Raw genomic sequence first — 26,406 nt, forward strand, 5'->3', positions numbered from 1 at the left:
CATAATTGAAGCGATTGAATGGTTTCAATTGATATCTAACGTTTTTCATGAATTTTATAATACTTGTTTTCAAAACTTTTTGCTGATTGTTTTGCTCTTTTTTAATAGGTTTTGTGTCGTCCCTTTACCCAATGACAATAAGGGTAGTTCTTGTCGACTCTCTGCTGGTGTGCAAGTGATGCTTTTCTTGGATTGCGTTTTACCTGACTTTTTTTGAAATTAAGAGGTCACTTGTATTGAAAAGTTGTATTTTTAATTTTTTATTGCTTATTTTCGACAATAATTTACTGTCCTACAACTTAAGAGTGTTTTTTAGCTCTCTGATGAGGTCTATTTGAAGCTATTAAAATTTACTCTTATCTTTCTTTAATTTCGAAGAAATCTATTCATTGTTTTGGATTTGCGTTTAAGAATTTAAACGACTTTGCCGTGAATTGTTCAAAAAACATGAATTTGAATTTTCTGCTTGCTGCAATTACCAGTTTTTTCTACCTAGTCGCATTAATGAGAGACCTTGGAGACTTTCTTATTAAGCAAATTTGAATCTAATTCATAGTTTTAGTTAGTTGTTAATATTTTTTGAAGAACTAATGGTTTCAAAAATAGTTTTGACCTTGTTCATTGCTCTCAAACAAAGTTTGTAGCAAATATATTAGTACTGTTGGTCTTTAATGCAATTTTTCGTTGGAACGATTTTTCTTCTGACCCATTTGGCTTTTGGTCCTCAAAAACGGAATGAACAGTTTAGTAAATTCGTCTTCAAGTATGCACGAGTCACAGAAACTGTTTTGGATTTATACTAATACGTATGGTGTGAAGGGTGGTTCTTACAGGTTAACCCCCCGTCACTTCACCCACATCAGTCCCCCGTCACTTCACCCCACATCAGTCCCCCGTCACTTCACCCCCAATCCCCACCCCTGCACATCGTTCAAGCCGTGAGCCCCGTGCAGCCAAGAAACCCAACCGTCCCCCCCCGGTGGTGACAGACCTCAGTAGCTTTCTGTTGGATGTAGGTTACCTTTAGTTGCTGTTTGCAGCTTTTAGTCGGTCGCTGTTTTGACTTTGAGGCCATGCGTTTTGAATTTGTTGTGTAATTTCTTGTTCAGCACTTTTTCCAAAACTTTAGAAAAATTTTCCCCAAATTTCGTATTTTGCCAAGTTATTGATCTGCAGAGGTGCCGTTCATTCTCAATTGAAATAGTGAGTGAGGCAGGTTGGAAGGCAGACGTAAAGGTTATGACTTTTCGAAGAAACTTCCTGAAAGATTAGGAAAACAGGTATTCAATTACATTTTACGGAATCAATAATCCGAGACCTGAGTATCAGATTCAGTAGAAAAAACTTCAGAAGTTAGAGTAATTGCTTCGAAAATGGAGTAAGAAAATTGTTTTTGAACAACTTTTCTGTTTTGTGGGAGAATTTTTTTCACGTGTAGCAATTTGACTTCTGTTTCGACTTTTTGCCTCGATTCCGTTAGAGATTGATTTTAAAAGTTTATGTGTTTTAATTGCGCTTATTTTAAATTGGTTGAGGCAGTTATGATGGTGTGCAAGTGATGCTTCTCTTGGATTGAGTTTTACCTGACTTTTTTTGAAATTAAGAGGTCACTTGTATTGAAAAGTTGTATTTTTAATTTTGTATTGCTTATTGTCGACAATAGTTTACTGTCCTACAACTTAAGAGTGTTTTTTTAGCTCTCTGATGAGGTCTATTTGAAGCTATTAAAATTTACTCTTATCTTTCTTTAATTTCGAAGAAATCTATTCATTGTTTTGGATTTGCGTTTAAGAATTTAAACGACTTTGCCGTGAATTGTTCAAAAAACATGAGTTTGAATTTTCTGCTTGCTGAAATTACCAGTTTTTTTACCTAGTCGCATTAATGAGAGACCTTGGAGACTTTCTTACTAAGCAAATTTGAAGCTAATTCATAGTTTTTGTTAGTTGTTAATATTTTTTTGAAGAACTAATGGTTTCAAAAATAGTTTTGACCTTGTTCATTGCTCTCAAACAAAGTTTGTAGCAAATTTATTAGTACTGTTGGTCTTTTTATGCAATTTTTCGTTCGAACGATTTATCGTCTGACCCATTTGGCTTTTCGTCCTCAAAAACGGGATAAACAGTTTAGTAAATTCGTCTTCGAGTATGCACGAGTCACAGAAACTGTTTTGGATTTATACTAATACGTATGGTGTGAAGGGTGGTTCTCACAGGTTAACGCCCCGTCACTTCACCCCACATCAGTCCCCCATCACTTCACCCCCAATCCCCACCCCTGCACATCGTTCAAGCCGTGAGCCCCGTGCAGCTAAAAAACCCAACCGTCCCCCCCCCCCCCCCGGTGGTGACAGACCTCAGTAGCTTTCTGTTGGATGTAGGTTACCTTTAGTTGCTGTTTGCAGCTTTTAGTCGGTCGCTGTTTTGACTTTGAGGCCATGCGTTTTGAATTTGCTGTGTAATTTCTTGTTCAGAACTTCTTCCAAAACTTTAGAAAAAGTTTCCCCAAGTTTCGTATTTTACCAAGTTATTGATCTGCAGAGGTGCCGTTCATTCTCAATTGAAATAGTGAGTGAGGCAGGTTGGAAGGCAGACGTAAAGGTTATGAGTTTTCGAAAAAACTTTCTGAAAATTAGGAAAACAGGTATTCAATTACAATTAACGGAATCAATAATCCGCGACCTGAGTATCAGATTCAGTAGAAAAAACTTCAGAGTAATTGCATCGAAAATGGAGTAAGAAAATTGTATTGAACAACTTTTCTGTTTTGTGGGAGATTTTTTTCCACGTGTAGCAATTTGACTTCTGTTTCGACTTTTTGCCTCGATTGCGTTGGAGATTGAATTTAAAAGTTTATGTGTTTTAATTGCGCTTATTTTAAAATGGTTAAGGCAGTTATCAGTTTTTATGAACTGGACAATATTTGTTTTCGCAAAGTTTTGTTGCATTTTTGGGTTTTGCATGTTTGTTTTTTGTTCTTCTTGTGCTCTCTCTGATGTTTGGTCTCATTAACACTCTCATTAGGCATAATTGAAGCGATTGAATGGTTTCAATTGATATCTAACGTTTTTCATGAATTTTATAATACTTGTTTTCAAAACTTTTTGCTGATTGTTTTGCTCTTTTTAATAGGTTTTGTGTCGTCCCTTTACCCAATGACAATAAGGGTAGTTCTTGTCGACTCTCTGATGGTGTGCAAGTGATGCTTTTCTTGGATTGAGTTTTACCTGACTTTTTTTGAAATTAAGAGGTCACTTGTAATGAAAAATTGTATTTTTAATTTTGTATTGCTTATTTTCGACAATAATTTACTGTCCTACAACTTAAGAGTGTTTTTAGCTCTCTGATGAGGTCTATTTGAAGCTATTAAAATTTACTCTTATCTTTCTTTAATTTCGAAGAAATCTTTTCATTGTTTTGGATTTGCGTTTAAGAATTTAAACGACCTTGCCGTGAATTGTTCAAAAAACATGAATTTGAATTTTCTGCTTGCTGCAATTACCAGTTTTTTTACCTAGTCGCATTAATGAGAGACCTTGGAGACTTTCTTATTAAGCAAATTTGAAGCTAATTCATAGTTTTAGTTAGTTGTTAATACTTTTTTGAAGAACTAATGGTTTCAAAAAATAGTTTTGACCTTGTTCATTGCTCTCAAACAAAGTTTGTAGCAAATATATTAGTACTGTTGGTCTTTTTATGTAATTTTTTGGTTCGAACGATTTTTGGTCTGACCCATTTGGCTTTTCGTCCTCAAAAATGGGATAAACAGTTTACTAAATTCGTCTGCAAGTATGCACGTGTCACAGAAACTGTTTTGGATTTATACTAATACGTATGGTGGGAAGGGTGGTTCTTACAGGTTAACCCCCCGTCACTTCACCCACATCAGTCCCCCGTCACTTCACCCCACATCAGTCCCCCGTCACTTCACCCCCAATCCCCACCCCTACACATCGTTCAAGCCGTGAGCCCCGTGCAGCCAAAAAACCCAACCGTCCCCCCCCCCCGGTGGTGACAGACCTCAGTAGCTTTCTGTTGGATGTAGGTTACCTTTAGTTGCTGTTTGCAGCTTTTAGTCGGTCGCTGTTTTGACTTTGAGGCCATGCGTTTTGAATTTGTTGTGTAATTTCTTGTTCAGCACTTTTTCCAAAACTTTAGAAAAAGTTTCCCCAAATTTCGTATTTTGCCAAGTTATTGATCTGCAGAGGTGCCGTTCATTCTCAATTGATAAAGTGAGTGAGGCAGGTTGGAAGGCAGACGTAAAGGTTATGACTTTTCGAAAAAAACTTCCTGAAAGATTAGGAAAACAGGTACTCAATTACATTTTACGGAATCAATAATCCGAGACCTGAGTATCAGATTCAGTAGAAAAAACTTCAGAAGTTAGAGTAATTGCTTCGAAAATGGAGTAAGAAAATTGTTTTTGAACAACTTTTCTGTTTTGTGGGAGAATTTTTTCCACGTGTAGCAATTTGACTTCTGTTTCGACTTTTTGCCTCGATTCCGTTAGAGATTGATTTTAAAAGTTTATGTGTTTCAATTGCGCTTATTTTAAATTGGTTGAGGCAGTTATGATGGTGTGCAAGTGATGCTTCTCTTGGATTGAGTTTTACCTGACTTTTTTTGAAATTAAGAGGTCACTTGTATTGAAAAGTTGTATTTTTAATTTTGTATTGCTTATTTTCGACAATAGTTTACTGTCCTACAACTTAAGAGTGTTTTTTTAGCTCTCTGATGAGGTCTATTTGAAGCTATTAAAATTTACTCTTATTTTTCTTTAATTTCCAAGAAATCTATTCATTGTTTTGGATTTGCGTTTAAGAATTTAAACGACTTTGCCGTGAATTGTTCAAAAAACATGAATTTGAATTTTCTGCTTGCTTCAATTATCAGTTTTTTTTACCTAGTCGCATTAATGAGACCTTGGAGACTTTCTTATTCAGCAAATTTGAAGCTAATTCATAGTTTTAGTTAGTTGTTAATATTTTTTTTGAAGAACTAATGGTTTCAAAAATAGTTTTGACCTTGTTCATTGCTCTCAAACAAAGTTTGTAGCAAATATATTAGTACTGTTGGTCTTTTTATGCAATTTTTCGTTCGAACGATTTCTCGTCTGACCCATTTGGCTTTTCGTCCTCAAAAACGGGATAAAAAGTTTAGTAAATTCGTCTTCAAGTATGCACGAGTCACAGAAACTGTTTTAGCTTTATACTATTACGTATGGTGTGAAGGGTGGTTCTTACAGGTTAACCCCCGTCACTTCACCACACATCAGTCCCCCGTTACTTCACCCCCAATCCCCACCCCTGCACATCGTTCAAGCCGTGAGCCCCGTGCAGCCAAAAAACCCAACCGCCCCCCCCCCCCCCGGTGGTGACAGACCTCAGTAGCTTTCTGTTGGATGTAGGTTACCTTTAGTTGCTGTTTGCAGCTTTTAGTCGGTCGCTGTTTTGACTTTGAGGCCATGCGTTTTGAATTTGTTGTGTTATTTCTTGTTCAGCACTTTTTCCAAAACTTTAGAGAAAGTTTCCGCAAATTTCGTATTTTACCAAGTTATTGATCTGCAGAGGTGCCGTTCATTCTCAATTGAAATAGTGAGTGAGGCAGGTTGGAAGGCAGACGTAAAGGTTATGGCTTTTCGAAAAAACTTTCTGAAAGATTAGGAAAACAGGTATTCAATTACAATTTACGGAATCAATAATCCGAGACCTGAGTATCAGATTCAGTAGAAAAAACTTCAGAGTAATTGCTTCGAAAATGGAGTAAGAAAATTGTATTTGAACAACTTTTCTGTTTTGTGGGAGAATTTTTCACACGTGTAGCAATTTGACTTCTGTTTCGACTTTTTGCCTCAATTGCGTTCGAGATTGATTTTAAAAGTTTTTGTGTTTTAATTGCGCTTATTTTAAATTGGTTAAGGCAGTTATCAGTTTTTATGACCTGGACAATATTTGTTTTCGCAAAGTTTTGTTGCATTTTTGGGTTTTGCATGTTTGTTTTTTGTTCTTCTTGTGCTCTCTCTGATGTTTGGTCTCATTAGCACTCTCATTAGGCATAATTGAAGCGATTGAATTGTTTCAATTGATATCTAACGTTTTTCATGAATTTTATAATACTTGTTTTCAAAACTTTTTGCTGATTGTTTTGCTCTTTTTAATAGGTTTTGTGTCGTCCCTTTACCCAATGACAATAAGGGTAGTTCTTGTCGACTCTCTGATGGTGTGCAAGTGATGCTTTTCTTGGATTGAGTTTTATCTGACTTTTTTTTGAAATTAGGAGGTCACTTGTATTGAAAAATTGTATTTTTAATTTTGTATTGCTTATTTTCGACAATAGTTTACTGTCCTACAACTTAAGAGTGTTTTTAGCTCTCTGATGAGGTCTATTTGAAGCTATTAAAATTTACTCTTATCTTTCTTTAATTTCGAAGAAATCTTTTCATTGTTTTGGATTTGCGTTTAAGAATTTAAACGACTTTGCCGTGAATTGTTCAAAAAACATGAATTTGAATTTTCTGCTTGCTGCAATTACCAGTTTTTTTTTACCTAGTCGCATTAATGAGAGACCTTGGAGACTTTCTTATTAAGCAAATTTGAAGCTAATTCATAGTTTTAGTTAGTTGTTAATACTTTTTTGAAGAACTAATGGTTTCAAAAAATAGTTTTGACCTTGTTCATTGCTCTCAAACAAAGTTTGTAGCAAATATATTAGTACTGTTGGTCTTTTTATGCAATTTTTTGGTTCGAACGATTTTTGGTCTGACCCATTTGGCTTTTTGTCCTCAAAAATGGGATAAACAGTTTACTAAATTCGTCTTCAAGTATGCACGTGTCACAGAAATTGTTTTGGATTTATACTAATACGTATGGTGTGAAGGGTGGTTCTTACAGGTTAACCCCTCGTCATTTCACTCCACATCAGTCCCCCGTCACTTCACCCCCAATCCCCACCCCTGGACATCGTTCAAGCCGTGAGCCCCGTGCAGCTAAGAAACCCAACCGTCCCCCCCCCCGGTGGTGACAGACCTCAGTAGCTTTCTTTTGGTTGTAGGTTACCTTTAGTTGCTGTTTGCAGCTTTTAGTCGGTCGCTGTTTTGACTTTGAGGCCATGCGTTTTGAATTTGTTGTGTAATTTCTTGTTCCGCACTTTCCAAAATTTTAGAAAAAGTTTCCCCAAATTTCGTATTTTACCAAGTTATTGATCTGCAGAGGTGCCGTTCATTCTCAATTGAAATAGTGAGTGAGGCAGGTTGGAAGGCAGACGTAAAGGTTATGACTTTTCGAAAAAACTTTTTGAAAGATTAGGAAAACAGGTATTCAATTACACCTTACGGAATCAATAATCCGAGACCTGAGTATCAGATTCAGTAGAAAAAACTTCAGAAGTTAAGAGTAATTGCTTCGAAAATGGAGTAAGAAAATTGTATTTGAACAACTTTTCTGTTTTGTGGGAGAATTTTTTTCACGTGTAGCAATTTGACTTCTGTTTCGACTTTTTGCCTCGATTGCGTTAGAGATTGATTTTAAAAGTTTATGTGTTTTAATTGCGCTTATTTTAAATTGGTTAAGGCAGTTATCAGTTTTTATGACCTGGACAATATTTGTTTTCGCAAAGTTTTTGTTGCATTTTTGGGTTTTGCATGTTTGTTTTTTGTTCTTCTTGTGCTCTCTCTGATGTTTGGTCTCATTAGCTCTCTCATTAGATATAATTGAAGCGATTGAATGTTTTCAATTCATATCTATCGTTTTTCATGAATTTTATAATACTTGTTTTCAAAACTTTTTGCTGATTGTTTTGCTCTTTTTTAATAGGTTTTCTGTCGTCCCTTTACCCAATGACAATAAGGGTAGTTCTTGTCAACTCTCTGATGGTGTGCAAGTGATGCTTTTCTTGGATTGAGTTTTATCTGACTTTTTTTGAAATTAGGAGGTCACTTGTATTGACAAATTGTATTTTTAATTTTGTATTGCTTATTTTCGACAATAGTTTACTGTCCTACAACTTAAGAGTGTTTTTAGCTCTCTGATGAGGTCTATTTGAAGCTATTAAAATTTACTCTTATCTTTCTTTAATTTAGAAGAAATCTTTTCATTGTTTTGGATTTGCGTTTAAGAATTTAAATGACTTTGCCGTGAATTGTTCAAAAAACATGAATTTGAGTTTTCTGCTTGCTGCAATTACCAGTTTTTTTTACCTAGTCGCATTAATGAGAGACCTTGGAGACTTTCTTATTAAGCAAATTTGAAGCTAATTCATAGTTTTTGTTAGTTGTTAATATTTTTTTGAAGAACTAATGGTTTCAAAAATAGTTTTGACCTTGTTCATTGCTCTCAAACAAAGTTTGTAGCAAATATATTAGTACTGTTGGTCTTTTTATGCAATTTTTTGGTTCGAACGATTTTTGGTCTGACCCATTTGGCTTTTCGTCCTCAAAAACGGGATAAACAGTTTACTAAATTCGTCTTCAAGTATGCACGTGTCACAGAAACTGTTTTGGGTTTATACTAATACGTATGGTGTGAAGGGTGGTTCTTACAGGTTAACCCCTCGTCATTTCACTCCACATCAGTCCCCCGTCACTTCACCCCTAATCCCCACCCCTGCACATCGTTCAAGCCGTGAGCCCCGTGCAGCTAAGAAACCCAACCGTCCCCCCCCCCCTGTGGTGACAGACCTCAGTAGCTTTCTGTTGGTTGTAGGTTACCTTTAGTTGCTGTTTGCAGCTTTTAGTCGGTCGCTGTTTTGACTTTGAGGCCATGCGTTTTGAATTTGTTGTATAATTTCTTGTTCAGCACTTTTTCCAAAACTTTAGAAAAAGTTTCCCCAAATTTCGTACTTTACTAAGTTATTGATCTGCAGAGGTGCCGTTCATTCTCAATTGAAATAATGAGTGAGGCAGGTTGGAAGGCAGACGTAAAGGTTATGACTTTTCGAAAAAACTTTTTGAAAGATTAGGAAAACAGGTATTCAATTACAATTTACGGAATCAATAATCCGAGACCTGAGTATCAGATTCAGTAGAAAAAACTTCAGAAGTTAAGAGTAATTGCTTCGAAAATGGAGTAAGAAAATTGTATTTGAACAACTTTTCTGTTTTGTGGGAGAATTTTTTTCACGTGTAGCAATTTGACTTCTGTTTCGACTTTTTGCCTCGATTGCGTTAGAGATTGATTTTAAATGTTTATGTGTTTTAATTGCGCTTATTTTAAATTGGTTAAGGCAGTTATCAGTTTTTATGACCTGGACAATATTTGTTTTCGCAAAGTTTTTGTTGCATTTTTGGGTTTTGCATGTTTGTTTTTTGTTCTTCTTGTGCTCTCTCTGATGTTTGGTCTCATTAGCACTCTCATTAGGCATAATTGAAGCGATTGAATGGTTTCAATTGATATCTAACGTTTTTCATGAATTTTATAATACTTGTTTTCAAAACTTTTTGCTGATTGTTTTGCTCTTTTTTAATAGGTTCTGTGTCGTCCCTTTACCCAATGACAATAAGGGTAGTTCTTGTCGACTCTCTGATGGTGTGCAAGTGATGCTTTTCTTGGATTGAGTTTTACCTGACCTTTTTTTGAAATTAAGAGGTCACTTGTATTGAAAAATTGTATTTTTAATTTTGTATTGCTTATTTTCGACAATAGTTTACTGTCCTACAACTTAAGAGTGTTTTTAGCTCTCTGATGAGGTCTATTTGAAGCTATTAAAATTTACTCTTATCTTTCTTTAATTTAGAAGAAATCTTTTCATTGTTTTGGATTTGCGTTTAAGAATTTAAACGACTTTGCCGTGAATTGTTCAAAAAACATGAATTTGAATTTTCTGCTTGCTGCAATTACCAGTTTTTTTTTTACCTAGTCGCATTAATGAGAGACCATGGAGACTTTCTTATTAAGCAAATTTGAAGCTAATTCATAGTTTTAGTTAGTTGTTAATACTTTTTTGAAGAACTAATGGTTTCAAAAAATAGTTTTGACCTTGTTCATTGCTCTCAAACAAAGTTTGTAGCAAATATATTAGTACTGTTGGTCTTTTTATGCAATTTTTTGGTTCGAACGATTTTTGGTCTGACCCATTTGGCTTTTCGTCCTCAAAAACGGGATAAACAGTTTACTAAATTCGTCTTCAAGTTTGCACGTGTCACAGAAACTGTTTTGGGTTTATACTAATACGTATGGTGTGAAGGGTGGTTCTTACAGGTTAACCCCTCGTCATTTCACTCCACATCAGTCCCCCGTCACTTCACCCCCAATCCCCACCCCTGCACATCGTTCAAGCCGTGAGCCCCGTGCAGCTAAGAAACCCAACCGTCCCCCCCCCCCGGTGGTGACAGACCTCAGTAGCTTTCTGTTGGTTGTAGGTTACCTTTAGTTGCTGTTTGCAGCTTTTAGTCGGTCGCTGTTTTGACTTTGAGGCCATGCGTTTTGAATTTGTTGTGTAATTTCTTGTTCAGCACTTTTTCCAAAACTTAAGAAAAAGTTTCCCCAAATTTCGTATTTTACCAAGTTATTGATCTGCAGAGGTGCCGTTCATTCTCAATTGAAATAGTGAGTGAGACAGGTTGGAAGGCAGACGTAAAGGTTATGACTTTTCGAAAAAACTTTTTGAAAGATTAGGAAAACAGGTATTCAATTACAATTTACGGAATCAATAATCCGAGACCTGAGTATCAGATTCAGTAGAAAAAACTTCAGAAGTTAAGAGTAATTGCTTCGAAAATGGAGTAAGAAGATTGTATTTGAACAACTTTTCTGTTTTGTGGGAGAATTTTTTTCACGTGTAGCAATTTGACTTCTGTTTCGACTTTTTGCCTCAATTGCGTTAGAGATTGATTTTAAATGTTTATGTGTTTTAATTGCGCTTATTTTAAATTGGTTAAGGCAGTTATCAGTTTTTATGACCTGGACAATATTTGTTTTCGCAAAGTTTTTGTTGCATTTTTGGGTTTTGCATGTTTGTTTTTTGTTCTTCTTGTGCTCTCTCTGATGTTTGGTCTCATTAGCACTCTCATTAGGCATAATTGAAGCGATTGAATGGTTTCATTTGATATCTAACGTTTTTCATGAATTTTATAATACTTGTTTTCAAAACTTTTTGCTGATTGTTTTGCTCTTTTTTAATAGGTTCTGTGTCGTCCCTTTACCCAATGACAATAAGGGTAGTTCTTGTCGACTCTCTGATGGTGTGCAAGTGATGCTTTTCTTGGATTGAGTTTTACCTGACCTTTTTTTGAAATTAAGAGGTCACTTGTATTGAAAAATTGTATTTTTAATTTTGTATTGCTTATTTTCGACAATAGTTTACTGTCCTACAACTTAAGAGTGTTTTTTAGCTCTCTGATGAGGTCTATTTGAAGCTATTAAAATTTACTCTTATCTTTCTTTAATTTCGAAGAAATCTATTCATTGTTTTGGATTTGCGTTTAAGAATTTAAACGACTTTGCCGTGAATTGTTCAAAAAACATGAGTTTGAATTTTCTGCTTGCTGAAATTACCAGTTTTTTTACCTAGTCGCATTAATGCGAGACCTTGGAGACTTTCTTATTAAGCAAATTTGAAGCTAATTCATAGTTTTAGTTAGTTGTTAATATTTTTTTGAAGAACTAATGGTTTCAAAAAATAGTTTTGACCTTGTTCATTGCTCTCAAACAAAGTTTGTAGCAAATATATTAGTACTGTTGGTCTTTTTACGCAATTTTTGGTTCGAACGATTTTTGGTCTGACCCATTTGGCTTTTCGTCCTCAAAAACGGGATAAACAGTATAGTAAATTCGTCTTCAAGTATGCACGAGTCACAGAAACTGTTTTGGATTTATACTAATACGTATGGTGTGAAGGGTGGTTCTTACAGGTTAACCCTCCGTCACTTCACTCCACATCAGTCCCCCGTCACTTCACCCCCAATCCCCACCCCTGCACATCGTTCAAGCCGTGAGCCCCGTGCAGCTAAGAAACCCAACCGTCCCCCCCGGTGGTGACAGACCTCAGTAGCTTTCTGTTGGATGTAGGTTACCTTTAGTTGCTGTTTGCAGCTTTTAGTCGGTCGCTGTTTTGACTTTGAGGCCATGCGTTCTGAATTTGTTGTGTAACTTCTTGTTCAGCACTTTTTCCAAAACTTTAGTAAAGGTTTGCTCAAATTTCGTATTTTACCAAGTTATTGTTCTGCAGAGGTGCCGTTCATTCTCAATTGAAATAGTGAGTGAGGCAGGTTGGAAGGCAGACGTAAAGGTTATGACTTTTCGAAAAAACTTTTTGAAAGATTAGGAAAACAGGTATTCAATTACAATTTACGGAATCAATAATCCGAGACCTGAGTATCAGATTCAGTAGAAAAAACTTCAGAAGTTAAGAGTAATTGCTTCGAAAATGGAGTAAGAAAATTGTATTTGAACAACTTTTCTGTTTTGTGGGAGAATTTTTTCCACGTGTAGAAATTTGACTTCTGTTTCGACTTTTTGCCTCGATTGCGTTAGAGATTGATTTTAAAAGTTTGTGTTTTAATTGCGCTTATTTTAAATTGGTTAAGGCAGTTATCAGTTTTTATGACCTGGACAATATTTGTTTTCGCAAAGTTTTTGTTGCATTTTTGGGTTTTGCATGTTTGTTTTTTGTTCTTCTTGTGCTCCCTCTGATGTTTGGTCTCATTAGCACTCTCATTAGGCATAATTGAAGCGATTGAATGGTTTCAACTGATATCTAACGTTTTTCATGAATTTTATAATACTTGTTTTCAAAACTTTTTGCTGATTGTTTTGCTCTTTTTAATAGGTTTTGTGTCGTCCCTTTACCCAATGACAATAAGGGTAGTTGTTGTCGACTCTCTGATGGTTGGATTGAGTTTTACCTGACTTTTTTTGAAATTAAGAGATCACTTGTATTGAAAAATTGTATTTTTAATTTTGTATTGCTTATTTTCGACAATAGTTTACTGTCCTATAACTTAAGAGTGTTTTTTAGCTCTCTGATGAATTCTATTTGAAGCTATTAAAATTTACTCTTATCTTTCTTTAATTTCGAAGAAATCTTTTCATTGTTTTGGATTTGCGTTTAAGAATTTAAACGACTTTGCCGTGAATTGTTCAAAAAACATGAATTTGAATTTTCTGCTTGCTGCAATTACCAGTTTTTTTACCTAGTCGCATTAATGAGAGACCTTGGAGACTTTCTTCTTAAGCAAATTTGAAGCTAATTCATAGTTTTAGTTAGTTGTTATTTTTTTTTGAAGAACTAATGGTTTCAAAAATAGTTTTGACCTTGTTCATTGCTCTCAAACAAAGTTTGTAGCAAATATATTAGTACTGTTGGTCTTTTTATGCAATTCTTCGTTCGAACGATTTTTGGTCTGACCCATTTGGCTTTTCGTCCTCAAAAACGGGATAAACAGTTTAGTAAATTCGTCTTCAAGTATGCACGAGTCACAGAAACTGTTTTGGATTTATACTAATACGTATGGTGTGAAGGGTGTTTCTTACAGGTTAACCCCGCGTCACTTCACTCCACATCAGTCCCCCGTCACTTCACCCCCAATCCCCACCCCTGCACATCGTTCAAGCCGTGAGCCCGTGCAACTAAAAAAACCCCACCGTCCCCCCCCCCCCCCCCCGGTGGTGACAGTCCTCAGTAGCTTTCTGTTGGATGTAGGTTACCTTTAGTTGCTGTTTGCAGATTTTAGTCGATCGCTGTTTTGACTTTGAGGCCATGCGTTTTGAATTTGTTGTGTAATTTATTGTTCAGCACTTTTTCCAAAACTTAAGAAAAAGTTTCCCCAAATTTCGTATTTTACCAAGTTATTGATCTGCAGAGGTGCCCTTCATTCTCAATTGAAATAGTGAGTGAGGCAGGTTGGAAGGCAGACGTAAAGGTTATGACTTTTCGAAAAAACTCTCTGAAAGATTAGGAAAACAGGTATTCAATTACAATTTACGGAATCAATAATCCGAGACCTGAGTATCAGATTCAGTAGAAAAAACTTCAGAGTAATTGCTTCGAAAATGGAGTCAGAAAATTGTATTTGAACAACTCTTCTGTTTTGTGGGAGAATTTTTTCCACGTGTAGCAATTTGTCTTCTGTTTCGACTTTTTGCCTCGATTGCGTTAGAAATTGATTTTAAAAATTTATGTGTTTTAATTGCGCTTATTTTAAAATGGTTAAGGCAGTTATCAGTTTTTATGACCTGGACAATATTTGTTTTCGCAAAGTTTTGTTGCATTTTTGGGTTTTGCATGTTTGTTTTTTGTTCTTCTTGTGCTCTCTCTGATGTTTGGTCTCATTAGCTCTCTCATTAGATATAATTGAAGCGATTGAATGTTTTCAATTCATATCTATCGTTTTTCATGAATTTTATAATACTTGTTTTCAAAACTTTTTGCTGATTGTTTTGCTCTTTTTTAATAGGTTTCCTGTCGTCCCTTTACCCAATGACAATAAGGGTAGTTCTTGTCGACTCTCTGATGGTGTGCAAGTGATGGTTTTCTTGGATTGAGTTTTTGCCTGACTTTTTGAAATTAAGAGGTCACTTGTATTGAAAAGTTATATTTTAAATTTTGTATTGCTTATTTTCGACAATAGTTTACTGTCCTACAACTTAAGAGTGGTTTTTAGCTCTCTGATGAGGTCTATTTGAAGCTATTAAAATTTACTCTTATCTTTCTTTAATTTCTAAGAAATCTATTCATTGTTTTGGATTTGCGTTTAAGAATTTAAACGACTTTGCCGTGAATTGTTCAAAAAACATGAATTTGAATTTTCTGCTTGCTGCAATTACCAGTTTTTTTTACCTAGTCGCATTAATGAGAGACCTTGGAGACTTTTTATTCAGCAAATTTGAAGCTAATTCATAGTTTTAGTTAGTTGTTAATATTTTTTTGAAGAACTAATGGTTTCAAAAATAGTTTTGACCGTGTTCATTGCTCTCAAACGACGTTTGTAGCAAATATATTAGTCGTGTTGGTCTTTTTATGCAATTTTTCTTTCCACCGATTTTTCGTCTCACCCATTTGGCTTTTGTCCTCAAAAACGGGATAAACAGTTTAGTAAATTCGTCTTCAAGTATGCACGAGTCACAGAAACTGTTTTGGATTTATACTAATACGTATGGTGTGAAGGGTGGTTCTTACAGGTTAACCCCCCGTCACTTCACCCCCAATCCCCACCCCTGCACATCGTTGAAGCGGTAAGCCCCGTGCAGCCAAAAAACCCAACTGTCCCCCCCCCCCCGGTGGTGACAGACCTCAGTAGCTTTCTGTTGGATGTAGGTTACCTTTAGTTGCTGTTTGCAGCTTTTAGTCGGTCGCTGTTTTGACTTTGAGGCCATGCGTTCTGAATTTGTTGTGTAACTTCTTGTTCAGCACTTTTTCCAAAACTTTAGTAAAGGTTTGCTCAAATTTCGTATTTTACCAAGTTATTGTTCTGCAGAGGGCCGTTCATTCTTAATTGAAACAGTGAGGAGGCAGGTTGCAAGGCAGACGTTGGAAGGTAAATGACTTTTCGAAAAACTTTTTGACAGATTAGGAAGACAATTTTTGAATTACAATTTAAAGAATCAATAATCCGAGACCTGAGTAATAGCTTCAGTAGAAAAAACTTCAGAAGTTAAGAGTATGCTCCAAAACAACCACAAACAGAACAGCCTTCAATTGTCAACGGAGCATTTAACTAAAGCAAACTTGAATGAAAAACCTAAAAGTTAGTGGTAGATTCTTTAAAGGACTGGTAAACAAGTCATTGAAAAGATATCAGCAAAGTTTAGCCAATCCTAAGGTACAATTGGATAAACGTATACTAACACTGCTGATATCTTTTTTTAATGACTTGTTTACCAGTCGTTTAATGACGTTCCCACTTTTTTTAAATTTTATTTTTCATTCATGTTTTTGGTAAAAGCTCTAATGACTATTGAAGGCTGTTCTTTCTGTGGTTGTTTTGGATCATTCTCTTAACTTTTGAAGTTTTTTCTACTGAATTCTTACTCGGATTTTAGGTTATTGATTCTTTAAATTGTAATTGATTACTTGTCTTCCTATTCATTTAACCGTTCGACAAGTTTTTTGAAATGTCCGTCTTATTTGACTTCCGATCTACCTCACTCACTGTTTCAATTGAATGAATTTCGAATTTTTTGAGCCTTGTTAAAAATGCGTTCAAAGTCAAAAAGTGAATTCAAAACTGGTAAAGCCCGGAGGGCGTTAAGTGGTTGGCATTAAGTGGTCGAGCAGTTCTCTTAGCATTACTTCTTACTGGTCTCTAATTATGCGAGACAACGAAACTGTTTTTGGAGACAATTTCATGGTGTGAAGGACGGTGCTTAATCTTAAAAGTTTGACCCCACCATAAAAACACCTCACGTCCATCCTTTCCGGCAGCCTAGCCCTACACCCCCCTCAACGCTATACATTCCTCACCTCCCCCTAATGCTAGCATCCCTAAGCCCCAGCTGGCTATAACAAAGCCAACCGCGTGCCGATTGTTTGAGAGCAATTCGCCCGACGTTAGCACTTCGCCCAAAGTCAAAAAAGAAACCAAAACAGGTAATTTCCGGAGGGCATTAAATTGTAGTTCTTAGCCTTACGCCTTACCTTACTAGTCTTTAAGTTTGCGATTCACCTGTTTTTAAAGACAATTTGATGGTGCGAAGGGTGGTCCTTAATCTTAGAAGTTTGACCCCCTCAGTCACCCCCACCCCCCTCAACACCTCGCGTTCATTTTTCTCCAGCTGGCATTTTGAACCCCCTCGTCCAACCCTACCCCCGCAACCCCCTCAGGACTAGACTCCCCCTAAAGCCTGCGTCGCCAAGCCCCAGCTGGCTAATACCAAAGCCAACCGCTTGCCCGTCGTTTGAGAGCAATCCGCCCGACGTTAGCACTTCGCTCAAAATCGAAAATTGTAATCAAACAGGTAATTTCTGGAGGGCATTGAGTGGCTGAGCAGCTCTCTTAGCCCTACGCCTATCTTAACCCATCTCTTGACCATCCGAGACCCCTACTCTGCTCACCCGATCCCCAAATGCTAGCAATCGTAAGCCACAGCTGGCTACCACGTTTTTATCGCTCGCCAGTCGTTTAAGAGCAATTCGCCCGATGTTGGATAGTGGTTATCCGTTTTAAAAAGTTCTCGTTGGCGCAATTTCAGGAGCAATGTATTTTCGGCAACTCGTTGAGCTTTTGAAAGCTACCACTCGATACCGAGGCTTTTATTGATCTTATCGTATTTTTACATTCTAAAGGATTTGGTTTGTATGGCGGTGCTGTTTTCTACCAAGGGTTATGGGTTTGGTACCAAGGGGAGGCATTTGACTGTTTAATGAGCGTGATTGTACAGAAATATTGATGTTGCTTGTTTTCCGTTGTGTTATTGCTTTTCTTTTCTATATTACGATGCGTATTTTTTCCAGATGAATGAAGCTAAGTATCATACAGCTTTGTATCGCAATGTTGGGAATACGGTTAATGATAGAAGAGCAGAACAAAAAGAAAAGAGGGATACAGCGAGGAAGCCCGGTCATTAAGTAAAAGTATAGAAGACTTGTAGTGTTGTAAAATTAATGCAGAAATAATTTGTAGTCCCTTGGAAAATGGACCCCGCTGACGGTCTTTTAGAACAATTCGTCCGACTGTATTTGGTTATGTTTGTTGATCACTGTTCGAAATTCTGTGATAGTTCTTGAGTTAGCTTCTGTTTTCTAAAATTAATTTTCCTGTGTCAGCGAAGATTTCAATTTATTAACAGCCGCCCTCATCTTCGCAGCCGGCTATTATAGCGCTCCTAATTTTTTGCGACTCGAAGAGGAGTATTGGAGAAGTCCTTTTTTAATCAATTTTATTGGAGTGATTTTTAAAAGCGGATAATGAAACGCGTGAAAAAATTTGGAGTGATTTTGGCGCTGAACAAAAGTGAAGAGCGGAGCGAAAAGAGTGGTTTTTGTTCATAGCGCTGTTTTTGAGAGAGCGAGAAATCGATGTGTGAAAAAATTTTCTCTAAGCGAGCGAAATTTTTTGTTCACGTGCGGCTTTTAAAAGCAGTTTTCTTTTGATGGTTATGCGGTTTGATTATGATAGTGTATTAGTTTTAGGCTTGTTGTGATAGGAATTGAAGGTTTCAAGTAGTTAATTTGAGTTTAATGCTAATTTCGAGGTTTTTGTTCAGTTTTGCTGATTTTGACGAAATTTATTGATTTTTTGCCTGTTTCTGGTATGGGATTTGAATATAAGCTTGTTACTTAAGGAATATTCAGATAACAATTGATTAAAGTTTTCTTGGTATCAATCATTTTTTCTTAGGAAAATTGACAGAAAAATTGAGAAATTTTAAAAAATTTTATTTGCAGTTTTTCTTTTTTTAAAAAATCTTAGGCAAGTCTCATAGCCTATTATGACTTGCCCACTGCTTTGCGTGCTTTTTATGGCTCTAATTGCAAAGGAACTTTACTGGGCTTTATGTTTCCCTGTACTATTAGAAAAACTCATTAAGTTTTTTTAGTTTTTTTTTTGTTCAATTTGTTTTTGAATGCTGTTTCTTTTCTTCCATAATTTTTTATGGCATTTGTGGAGGTTCAGGGTTCACAATAGTTGTTCTAGTTGTTCAATCATAAGTATGGGAAATTTTCTCTTTCGAGTCGTTTCCGGAATTCTTCCGGCTATGTTTTTTTTACTTCGTCGAACAAAAAAATGTTTACCTCATTTTGCCGCTTTTTCAACATTTTGCGTGAAATCTTTTTGACTTCTCTAGGCTAGTTTCTCTCTTCTCTCATTCTGCTAAAAGTGATTTTGAACATCAGTTGCTCAGCAAAGCAATTCAAGTTGAACAGAAACAGTATAAAAAATTGAAGTCAGAAATAGAAATGGGATAAACCCATAGAGCCCAATTTTAGATACCCGCTATTTGAACGTCGTTCCTATAACTCTTAGTTACCATCTCTAATGCTTATTGGTAATGATAGTAGCCCCTGTAGCCTCTCTCTAAGAAACAGAAGTATGTTCAACTACGAAATGCCATCAATATAAATCGGACTTAAAAATGTTTTTGTACAAAAATCTTTTTTTTCAGTATCTATTCTTTCAATCCCAATCATGCTTATTGGAATCAACGGCTATTTTTCGGCAATCTGTCGGGTATGTTTAGTGTTTTGTATTCTTTTTTGCATGAAAGCCAAATTAAAATTTTAAAGCGATGTGAAATTGGCATCCAGGGGAGCTGTGTAGAAGAACGAGTTTTACGGAATTTTTTTATTGCTCTCGCACGAAGTTTGAAGAAATTCTTGTAAACTTGTGTGTCTTTTTTTTTAATTAAGCTAACTTTCGCGTGGGCGTTTCACTTTGTAGCAGCTTGAGTGGTTTCAGTTCACTTTCTGTCTTCAAAATTGGTTTAATAGCTAAACCCCTGGGGCATTAATTCTCTTGTGGGTCTCAAAGTTTTAATAAGCTCTAATTGGACGGTTCAGCGAGACTGCTAAAGAACGCTTGAGGAGGCAGATTTCCATTGTTTAAATCACAAGGAGCTCTAGGACTGCCCTTCTCTAACCCCTTGTTTGTCGTATTTGGTCTCTGAGGCTGGCCTCAAATTGTTTCAGCTAGCTAAAGCCAACCGCTCGCCTGTCGTTCGAGAGCGATTCATCCGGCGGTTGTCGGTTATGTTTAAATAACACAAATTAAATTACAATCTTGGTGCCTTTGTCGCGATTAAATTTGACTGCTGAGTTCCATTAAAGAGATCTTGATTGTCTTCTTACTCCTCCTGTTCGCGGTCAAATTTCTCTGTGGAATTATTTGCAGTCACATGGTTTTTGTTGTGCTTCCCACTCAGTGGTTGAGTCAATAAATGGAAATTGTGACCCTATCCTCTCATTAAATGACAAAATTAGTCGAAAAAATCCAGGCGATTGAATTAAAGCATAGCAACTGTCCGTATCCTTCAAAGCGCCTGAAATCGTCTCTTGGAATCAGCTTTGCTGTTGAGCCTCGGGTTGGACTGAAGGCTAACGAAAGCCATGTGGATTGGGTTGATGACTTCGGGTTTCAGTTATAACAGCTACCCGCTTCTGTCTTTCTTATTAACTCCTTTTCAAGTTGGAAAGAAATGGAAACACGTGTACATTGCAGTTACTGCTTGGCTGTAACATTACTGTACTCTGCCTGTTATTTGAGCTTTCGTTGTTGGGGTTGAGTGGTAATTGTCTTGGTTAGCTGTGATCTAAAGAAAGAAATGGTTAGTTTGCTTGTATTGGTGGTAATAGTAGAGTATATTATATGTAGAGTATAGTTGGCATTGTAAGTAGATTGAGCGAGCCGTGGCGCAGTGGCATCTGACATGAGACTAAAGCATTTCGTACTTCACACGTCGGATAACCCACACTGCTGGTTCAATTCTACCTGGCAACAGTGGTCTTGACTCAGCAGTGTGTGTTGTCCACTCACTCGTTAAATACAAGTGTGAATGCTACAGGGCCGACTTGACACTCGCTTTAAACAAATTTATATTTTCAAAATTTTTGATCAGTAGAAACAAAATATAACTGACTAACGTCGGAAGAATGGCTCTCGAACGACTAGTGGGAGCTCAAATCTATTGCAGCCTGCTTCAGTCTGGGGGGGGGGGGTGCTAAATTTACTAGTCGTCCGAGAGCAATTCTTCCGACGTTTAGTCGGTTATGTTTTCACTTGAAAATCCATTGAAAACTATTATTCATCCTTTTGAGAACGATGAATTTTTTCTGATGGTTAAAAGTAAAAACAGTGCACACCATATCAGGTCTTTCACGTTATAACCCCCCCCCCCCCCCCCTATTGTAAACCCACCCCTCATTATAGCATGGTTACCACGATTGAGTATGCGTTTTTTGACGGCTAAGCTAGGGGGCTATAATGGGAAAGGCCCAAGGATTCGAAATTGGAGACTCTCTGAAGGCATAGAATGCTATTAACATAACCTGTTTTTAGCATCTTAAGAGACATGCACAAACATTATCAATATTTTAGCTTCTAGGTTATGTCAAAACTTGTTAATCATTCCAAAGATTTTGCCTGTGGCGGGGTTGTATGAAAACTGCGGTTGGTGAGAAATATGAACAATTCAAAGAACCTTTTGCACTCTAGAGGTTAATTGTGAACATGGTAACAGACGTTCTTGACCTTTGCATCCGTTAATGTAGCTATACAGGGGAAACAGCCAAGAAAGACATCATAACAGGACTTTTGAAAAATGTAGGAGGAGCAACAGCCGACTTGATAATCGCTTTAATCAATTATTTTTTAAAATAACAGCTAATTATTGTGCAGTAGGAAAAACGATTATTCTATTTTTTCAGTTTTGTATCAAATCTTTGGATCACCCCAAGTCACCCACCCCCAAACACGCCTCCCGTTCCTCTTCCTCCAGCTGGCGATTTGGACCCCCCTCGTCAATCCTTCCCAACCCTACCTCGCACCCCCTCTAGACCTCCCTCACTCTACTCACCCCCTAATGTTAGCATCCCCGGTCGTTTGAGAGCAATTCGGTCGAAGTCAAAAAGTGAAATCAAAACAGGTAATGGCCGGAGGGCATCAAGTGGTTGAGCAGCTCTCTTAGACTTACGCCCTACTAGTCTCTAAGTATGCGATTCACTCAACTGTTTTGAGGAGAATAATTCATGGTGTGAAGGGCTGCCCGTTATATAAGAGTCTCGTCAACTATTCCAGGCGGTAATTGTTGTGCTTCATTTTTTATTTCCCTAACTAAAAATTTGTAATTTGCATTTTTTGAGTTTGTCTACACTGTTCTCATTTTTAATTGCTCTCAAACGAATTTTGTAGCAATTATATTAGTCCTGTCGGTCTTTTTTTTATGCGATTTTTCGTCTGACGATTTTGACTTTTCGTCCTCAAAAACGGGATAAACAGGTAGGGCCCGGCGGGCATTAAGGGCTCCTAGAGACTTTCAGCTCTGTTTCAGCTCAAACTGTTTTGGAGACTTATACTTATGGTGTGAAGGGCGGTTCTTAGAGGTTGAAGACACCCCCACTGTTGACCCCCATATTGCCCCACCGCCTCCCATCGCGCTAATGCCCTCCCACCCCAGTGATGCCCCCAATCCACCCCCGCTAGTGACCCCCTCCCCTCCCCTCCCGTGGCTAGCTACTGACGAACAACCGCTTGCTAAAAACGCAAATTTTTACTAATTTGCAATTTTTTTCAAGCTTTTTGAAAATTTTTGACTTTTTTGATTTTTATCAGCCCTAGTTGTCAAAGAGCCTCCTCAAGGGTTCGATAATTGGTTACTGTATTGTTTCTAGTTGTAATGGAATGGTTTCAACATTTTAACATAACGAATTTTAGCAATTTTTTGACAAAACGTGCAATTTTAAGTTTTTTGACATTATTTTACTTTTTCAGGTCTTTCCAGACCCAGGGGCTAGGAAACATCCTACGGGGTTCAATAATAAGTTACTGGCAAATTTTTAATGGCCATGGAATAGTTTTTCAACTTTTTAATGTCACAAATTTGAGCAATTTTTTGATAAAACTTGCTTTTTTTCAAGTTTTGAAATTTTTTGTAGTTTTTTAAAAATTTTCAGCCTCAGGAGCCCAGGAACCTCTGGAATTTGAAAATAGGTTGTTGAATAATTTCTAGATTAAATGGAATGTCTTGCAAGATTTTAAAATTAAGAATTCTAGCATATTTTTGATTCGCCATTTTCCAATTTTGACATTTTTAGTCATTCAGATTTTTTGAGTCTCAAGGGTCAGAAGACCTCCGTTAGGCTTTGATAATAAGTTACTGGAATTTTTTTGTTTGTCATGGATTAATTTTCAACTTTTTAATATTACAAGTTTTAGCATTTTTTTTTGTAAAACTTGCAATTTTAAAGTTTTTTGAATATTGTCATTTTTTAGTTTTCTCTAAACCTCAAGGTTTCCCTAAAGGTTTCCTCAAGGGCCACCAAACTGTCTCTAGGTTTTGATAATATATTACTGCATAGTATAAAGATGTAATGGAATGTTCTTCAAGATTTTTGATATCACTAACTTAAGCAATTTTTAAAATTATTTTCATTTTTTTCCATGCTTTTGAATTTTTTCCTGCAACAGAGGCCCTGGGCCTCCTCCAATGTTTGATAATAAGCTGCTGCATAGTTTCTAGAGTTAATAGGATGGTGATCAACATTTTTTATGACTCCAGTTTTAGTAATTTTTGGATAAAATTTAAACTTCAAATTTTTGGAAAGTATTTGTTGGATCTTTAAGCCTGTGAAACTATTTCAGGCTTGAAACATGGATATCGGATAGTCTCTTGAGAAAATGAATTGGTTCGTAAGATATTATTGTCTTGAATTTTAGCTGGATTTCGTTAAAATTTGCAAATTTTTCCGAAATTTTTCAATATTTTTTGTCCTTTTCTGAGTTTAACGACTATTAGTGGCCAACAAATTTTTTCAAGCCTTGCAGATGGGTTGCCTGACAGAAAATTTGAGGCAAAAATGCTTTTGAATTTTTTTAATGCAAAAATTAAAAGTTTTTTGTTTATTTTGCCTTTTTCAGTTATTTTCTGTATGATTTATTTATTAACAAGGTTAAAAAACTAGAAGTTGCAGTGTCGAATCCAATCATGGATGATAATTCTGTCTCTTTCTCTCTCTCTTTCTGCTAAGGTTCCTTTCCTTTTTTCTCGTTCACGTTTTTTCTCTCACACACTCATTCTGTCTTTGTTGATGCCGCACTTCAGCTGCTTTTATGTAGCGTAATGTCATCATCTCTGATCCTCATTATCAATGAGTTATTGTTGAAATATTTCTGATCATAAATGATCTAAAAGGCACTTTTTAAGAAACCAATGTTAATTGCTCTCCAAAGCAAATTGTAGCAAATTATTAATCCTGTTGTCTTTTATGCAATTTTTTCGCCTGGCCGATTTTTCGTCTGGCCCATTTGATTTTCGTCTTCAGAAACGGGATAAAGAGGTAGTGCCCTGAGGTCACTAAACCGTGGCTGGCTTTTGACGAAGCCAACCGCTCGCCGGTTGTTTGAGAGCAATTCGCCCGACGTTAGTCGGTTATGTTTTCCCATTCTTATCAAATTACATTGAAAGAGCACTTCCTCGCTGACGTAGGTAGAACAGTTGATAACAAATGTTTGTTAAATGCCGATATTCCAAAAAATCTAATATTAACTACTATCGGTAGTTGCAGAGTATTTTTTTTGTAATACCGTTCCGTTTAGTCTAAGCATAGCTTAAAGAAAATTAATCTAATACAAAATCGCCTGAAAATAAAGTTTTAACAGTTAAGTTTTAACTTTGAATTCACAAATTCGTTTTTATTAATGGCTCTCCAGCGAAGTGTGAAGCAATTATTGAGAACGTCCTTTGATGGAATATTTTTGCTTGACCGTTTTTTTTGCCTTTTCTAGAGCTTTCTTTATACTTCACTTTTCGGGTGACTTTTTCACGGTTGACATTTTTTTGCGCTATGTAAATTACTCTGATTCAGAAATTAAGTCAATTTCTTGCACAATAAAAATTTATTTAGGCTACAGACCCCTGAATTAAATTGCCCCGCCTATCGTTCGAGTGCAATTTTTTAGACGTTAGCCGGTTTGTGTTCCACTTTTATAAACCTCTGCTCCGTATTTTTGGCCTCACAAAAACGAATTCTGATCACTTCGGAAGCCGTGAGCCAAAGATATTATTTCTATTGAACGTTGATAGTAAGAACAGAACAGAGCTTGTTAATCCTATCTAAGATATTTGCTAAGACTTGTATGAAAACTGATGTCCGACTTGTCAGCAGATGTTTTTTTGAACCTGTTAACTAACTTTGCTGACGACTTTTGCAGCCATTAAAGTAACTGTACGAGAACAACTTTGTAGTATCCTTTGTAATTTTTACCACTGCTCCACTTATATATCACTGCTCTTCGTCAACTTTTTTTGTTATTATTTTAGCTCACATACTGTTCTTGCTACAGAGAGGTGATTGCAATAACAAGTAGTAGTAATAGTAGTCGAAAATCTATTAAATTGAACTTGTTGTTCAGATCAACGAGCTCAACTGCTTCTGCCTGAAGCACATTTTCCGGGTGCCCACTGAACATGTCTTCAACTGGGGCCGACTAATTCTGCTGGGCCTGTGTGTGTGCCCGACTGTGCGACAGTACTATACATACACCACTGATGTTCGCTGCAAAAGACTAGGCACTCAGTGTTGGGTGTTCATTGCCATCACAGCAGTAGAGATGTTTGCTGTGGCTCGATTCGGTTGGGATGAAATATTTGCTGTTGTGAGACCAATGCATATTTTCTATTGGCTTGCGCTGCAGCTAGTTGCTGCTATCATGTGTGTGTATTCTATGATATTGTACAATAAGTATTTCCATGTCACATTGTCCAAAACAAAGTCCAAATTAAAAAGACTCAGGAGCAAATAGTTCATGTTGACATCACGATGTTATTGAATACCGTGTCTATTTGTTGGATCGTGTTATTTTTTAAAAATTTTTTATGTTTTAAGTTATGGGAAAAAGAAAGCTATTACGATTTACCAAATGCATAGGGGATAAGGCAAAAGTTGCCATAAATCAAAATTGTGTTTCAGCTGAAAGAAAACAAGGTCCATCTATTTTGTCTCATTTTTCTCATTGCAGTATGTTCATTGCCCAAATGTGCTTATATGTTACGCAGTTCAGTCATTGTCATAATTAGTACCAAGATGTGCAATACAATCTCTATTTATTTGCATTTTCTCATTGTTTTCTAACTATCACAGCAATGTTATATTTGCTTACGAAAAAGATAAAATATCGAAAGCATCACTGGTTTCCCGTTCTGTGCTGGCAAAATGTTGCACAACTGAAATTACAAAATCAGAATTTAAGTTGACGGCAGAAATGATGATGCGACCATCTTATACTGTTGTTGAGGCATTTCGGTGCGGGTTTGAGTTAAAACGTGATGCACGCGCAACTCTCAGTTTGTAACAATCATAAGAGTTTTAGCACTTAAATTTTCAAAAATTGTTAAATTGCTCTCGAACGAAGCGTGCAGCAATTATTGCAAACGTGTCTCTATATTTTATGCCAAGTGGTCGCCTGACCGTTTTTGCACTTGTGTTCTAGAACATTGTTTGACTTCTTTAGTGACTTCATATTCAAGTGATCTATGTATCTAATTGCTGTGATTCTGAAATAAAGTTTGCTGCAAATAAAAAAAGCGATTACGAGCGAACAACAATCATCGGAATTGTAGCTCAGTGACTAAGCATTGATGTCAGTGGTGCGAACCCCTTTGTGTTTAGAATTTGTTGCACCCATAAATCATTTCTAAGCTGCCCCCCCCCCCCGCCTCTAAAGTAAATGGTCGCCGCCTGTCGCTCTGGAGCAATTCATCTGACGCTAGTGGGTGTATGTTTTCAATTTTAAATTGGGATTTTTGACTCCTTTGTTTTTTAA

General features: G+C 36.6%; 1 protein-coding gene across 1 annotated transcript in view; it reads left to right on the forward strand.

The window, feature by feature from the left end:
- The window catches only part of LOC142340592 (phosphatidylserine synthase 1-like), a 93,109-nt gene extending 67,413 nt beyond the window's left edge, over positions 1-25,696 (forward strand). The window contains exon 6 of the mRNA XM_075391271.1: positions 24,997-25,696. Within this exon, the coding sequence (XP_075247386.1) occupies positions 24,997-25,386 (390 nt within the window). The 3' untranslated portion in view covers positions 25,387-25,696. The remainder of the gene's footprint in view (positions 1-24,996) is intronic.
- Positions 25,697-26,406: the final 710 nt, after the last annotated feature.

The sequence above is a fragment of the Convolutriloba macropyga genome, chromosome 1 (assembly GCF_964194025.1).
Source record: "Convolutriloba macropyga chromosome 1, txConMacr16.3, whole genome shotgun sequence".
Lineage (NCBI taxonomy): Eukaryota > Metazoa > Xenacoelomorpha > Acoela > Convolutidae > Convolutriloba > Convolutriloba macropyga.